General features: G+C 54.1%; 1 protein-coding gene across 1 annotated transcript; it reads left to right on the forward strand.

Moving 5' to 3' along the window:
* Positions 1-1,568: 1,568 nt before the first annotated feature.
* Positions 1,569-2,087, forward strand: LOC121848089 (40S ribosomal protein S10a-like). Its single transcript, XM_042331700.1, has one exon. It carries the CDS (start codon positions 1,569-1,571, stop codon positions 2,085-2,087), a length of 519 nt encoding a protein of 172 aa, XP_042187634.1.
* The last annotated feature ends 2,296 nt before the right edge of the window (positions 2,088-4,383 follow it).

The following is a 4,383-nucleotide window of genomic DNA, read 5'->3' on the forward strand; positions in this document are numbered from 1 at the left end:
CGTGCGGGGGTGTGACGAGGGGGTGTGGGGATGAGGTGTGGGGGTATGAGGGAGTGCGATGGGTGTGAGAGGTGAGGGGGGCTGGTGGGGTGTTGTTGAGGGGCTATGGGGGTCACCGGTGTGAGAGGTGTGGGGCTGTGAGGGGGTGTCGGGTTTGGGCTGCGACTGAGCTGTGGTCCCCTCTGGTGTTAGGAATGTATCTGACAAGTGTTGTGATTTGATGACAAAATAAAATATAATCCTTGTGTTTGATATAGGCCTCATCACGTCTCAAAGCGCTTCACAGTATATATTGTAAAGTGAAGTGACTGTGTAATTTTGTGGACGAAACGCGGCAGTTAACCGCGGACGGCAGTGTCCCACAGTCAGTAGATAGATGNTTTTTTTGCGCGGGATTATTATCCGACAATTGATTAACAACCGCGGTTCCTACTTACTGTTCGGTCAACAGAGGTGTGTGGAGTAAGGAAACTTGCCGAAGGTTTTGCCCTGCCCGGGAATCGAACCCGGGTCCTCTCGCTTGATACTCCGGTGAGTGAGTAGTAATCATACGGAACAGTCTCCCTAGGACTTCTGTTAGGAAGTAATGTCTCAGGATTCGGTGTATAGTTTGGGACGCGACATGTCCGAGTGACTGCCGGGAATGGTGGAAGGCGAACTGGATGGTGTTGTTTCGCCAGCAAATTCTTATGTTCTTATAACTTCAGGCAGATCCTGGAGAGGGGGGTAATAATGAAATCAATCGTCTCATCCGGGTGGGGGTGAGTGGCACGCGCGCGTGTGCGTGTGTGCGCGTGTCTATTCCTGATCCCGACTGACGACATCGTACACCTGCTGCGCGTGTCTGTCTGTCAATGCTGATCAGGGATTTCTGAATGAAAGCGGACACATGTGTCCCTGCGTGTGTGTGTGTGTGTGTGTGCGCGCGTGTGTGTGCGTGAGCTGTAACGGTCCGAGAGACAGCACTGCACTTAGTGCTGCGTCTGCATGGAGTCCTCATGAACCAAACGTGGGTGGAATTGTGCCTCTCCAGTTGCCTTAACCAGCTCCTGCTCTCTCTCTCCCTTTCCGACTCGCTCCGCCCGCCTGTCCGCCTGCCCGTCCCACCTCGCCCTGTTACTAAGGAAGCAGGCGGGCTTGTCAGGCAGCGTGTGGCTGAATGAGCCCGAGGTATTGGCAGACAGACAGACAGACAGACCGACAGCTTTTTTTCCCCCTGCTGCTTCACTTCACTTGCCTTGTCAAGCGCTCTGCAAATGTTCTTAGACTCTGGACTCCAGCCACAGATCCCTGCCTTCCTGTGTGTGTGTGTGTGTGTGTGTGCGCGCCAGCAGCCAGCGCTCCCCACTCCTTTTTTCCATTCATTCTCTCCTTCCCTCCCACCCTCCCTCCCTGCTCGCGGGTCCTCCCAACACAGGGAGAGAGAGGCAACGCTGAGACTGACCGGCCGAGCGAGCAAGCAAAGGAGCGTGTGAGGCAGCGCTGACTGTCTGGTGTGAGATTGTGTACAGAGACAGACAGACAGAGAGAGAGAGAGAGAGCAGCGTGGAGCTGAGCTCTTGAGAACCATGGTGGCAGGAATGCTGATGCCTCTGGCAAGCCTAAGGGCGGTTTACGAGCTGCTGTTCAGGGACGGAGTCCTGGTGGCTAAAGCAGACACCAGGCCCCAGAGCAGACACCCGGAGCTGGAAGGGGTGTCCAACCTGCAGGTGATGCGAGCCATGACCTCCCTCAGCTCCCGAGGCTTCGTGCGAGACACCTTCGTGTGGCGACATCACTACTGGTACCTGACGAACGAGGGCATCTGCTACCTGAGAGATTACCTGCACCTCCCCGCGGAGATCGTGCCCGCCTCCCTACAGCGGGGGGCCAGACCCCGCGTGCCCCCCACGGGAGGGCGAGGGAGAGCGCTCCCCCCCCGCCCCGTCACCCCCAGGGTCGCGGACCACCAGCGAGCAGTTCAGGAGCGTGCGGAGTACCGGAAGGTGGAGGAGCCCAGGGCGGAACCAGAGTGTGAGAGGGCAACATCCAGGGTGACCCGCGAGGCCAAACCCACACCAGGTTTGCAGCAGCCCCAGAAACCGTAGAATATTAACGTATTAATAATAATAATATTAATAATAATCCTTGCATTTGATACAGCGCCTGATCACGTCTTCGAGTCGTCGTAAAGCGCTTCACAGGATATGCTGTAAAGTGAATCGACCGGACGTTTTGATGGCGTGATAGCCTTCCTCTCTGCTGGTTCGAACGGTTCTCTTATCCGAAATGATTTAGCAGAGCTTCGGTTTAAATCCGTTCCGAATGGAGATGGGAGAGTTAAAAAATAATAATAATAATAATAATAATAATTGGCCACTCAACGTTTGTGGGGCTCTGCTGTGGCTGCCACGTTTCGTCCACAAATTACACAGTCGATCCACTTCACAATACATCCTTTGAAGTGCTTTGAGACATCTCAACGATGTGATAGGGCGCTATATCAAACGCAAGGAGATTTATTATTATTATTTGCAGTGCAGAAGAAGGCTGTTCCGCCCACCTGTCTTGTCTTTTAAGGGCCAATTGTGCTCCGAGGCTCGGTGTTTAAATGGTCTCCGACGACTTCTCAACTCTGAATCCTCCCGATCTCTGTGACCTGCTAACTCTATATTAGGCCTGTCCTCTCCCTCCGCTCTGCGGGCTCCGGCCTGCTCCGTGTCCCCCTGCCCGGCCCGCCCCACCATCCACGGTCAGGCCTTCAGCCTCTCTGCCCGGACCCTGTGGAACTCCATCTCACAGTCCCTTTGCCTCGCACCCTCCCTTGTCTACTTCATGGCTGATCTCAAGACTCTCCTCTTCGACTGCGCCTTCGGTCATCCTCCTACCCCTGTCCTCCCCTGATGCAAAACAAAGGGGGGGATTGCAACAAAACAGGAGAAAAGAGGTGTTGCATTATTAACACCTCTTTAACCCATCATGGGTTAAAGGCATACATGTGGTTCATCACACTGATGGAGCTCATTTTAAAAGTGCTCCATGGTCTGACTCCTCCCTACCTCTGTGACCTACTAAGTTTCTCTTCGACCGTGTCTTCAGCTCCTCCCCTCTCAACTCTCTACCCCCTCCTCGCCCCCTCCCTTCCCTCCCCTCCCCCTGACCATTTTCCCCCCTCCTCGCTCCCTCCCTTCCCTCCCCTCACCCTGACCATTTCCCCCCTCCTCGCTCCCTCCCTTCCCTCCCCTCACCCTGACCATTTCCCCCCAATGCTCAGGTCCTGACCCAACTGTCCAGAGCCTTGGGACGTCCTCCCGACGTGAAAGGCGCTCTATAAATGGAATCTTGTTGTTGTTGTAAATCCTTACCAACTTGCTCGCTCGGGAGGCAATGGCCTGCGCCATATCCACTGTCCTGCCTGCTCCATCACCGGCGGTCAGGCCTTTGGGCTTTCTGCCCCACCCTCTGGAACTCCCATCTTGGAGTCCCTTCGCCTCGCCCCTACCTTGCCTCCTTCAAGGTCGTTCTCAAGACCTTCCTCTTTGACCAGGATTTTGGTCATCCTTCCACCCCCACCCCCCACTTGCCCTCCACCCTTCTTGATTCCAACCCCCAGCTCGGGTGCAAACCCTTGACTGTCCAGCACCATGGGATGACCCCCCCCCCCAACATGAAAGGCTCTGTGTAAATGCAATTTGTTGTTGTTGTCACACACCTGGCTGATGGGTTTCTGTGTGTCAGATACCAGCTGATCACAGTGATGGGTTTCTGCACCTCGATCACCGTGCGATTACAGTAAGGAGTTTCCAGAGTGTGTTAGACACTGTGATGGCAGATTACTGTGATGGGTTTCCCCAGTGTGTCAGACATCCGACTGATGTCAGACACATTCAGCCCACGTGGATTTCCTGGAACTGACCATCAAAAATGACAGTGAACAGTTGGTTTGAGTGAGAGAGAGACAGAATGGGCAGGCAGCTCACATTATAGAAAGAGGCTCAGATTGAGGGGCCGGAATTCGGGTCTTTTAACACGAGAGAGGACACAGGTAACGCAGAGAGCAGTTAACGCTGTGCGTGTGTAATTCACTGGAGCTGGTACGTTTGCATGCGGTGAAGGTCCAACTGCGGTTTCTCGCAATTTAATGCATCTTGACCCGTCGCCACGTGTGCACTTACCGGCAATGTTGGAGTCACATTGATTCGTGGGAAATTAAGTTCTTCTGCGCCGGTCTCGACAGTCACGTTTCCCGTGATTCAAGGCAGCCGGTAAGTGCGGGGAGTAATGGAGGTTAGGGGAGCGCTGTTACGAGTTAGGAGGTGATTAATACGAGGAGTAAATGGTTTTGATAGGAAACTGAATGGGACTCGTGCGAACGTACAATTTAGGTGATTATAGGTTTTTGTA

Source organism: Callorhinchus milii, unplaced genomic scaffold, assembly GCF_018977255.1.
Source record: "Callorhinchus milii isolate IMCB2004 unplaced genomic scaffold, IMCB_Cmil_1.0 Scaffold2, whole genome shotgun sequence".
NCBI lineage: Eukaryota > Metazoa > Chordata > Chondrichthyes > Chimaeriformes > Callorhinchidae > Callorhinchus > Callorhinchus milii.

Coding starts and splice junctions, on each gene's coding strand:
- LOC121848089 (XM_042331700.1), top strand. CDS start 1,569: ATGGTGGCAGGAATGCTGATGCCTCTGGCAAGCCTAAGGGCGGTTTAC.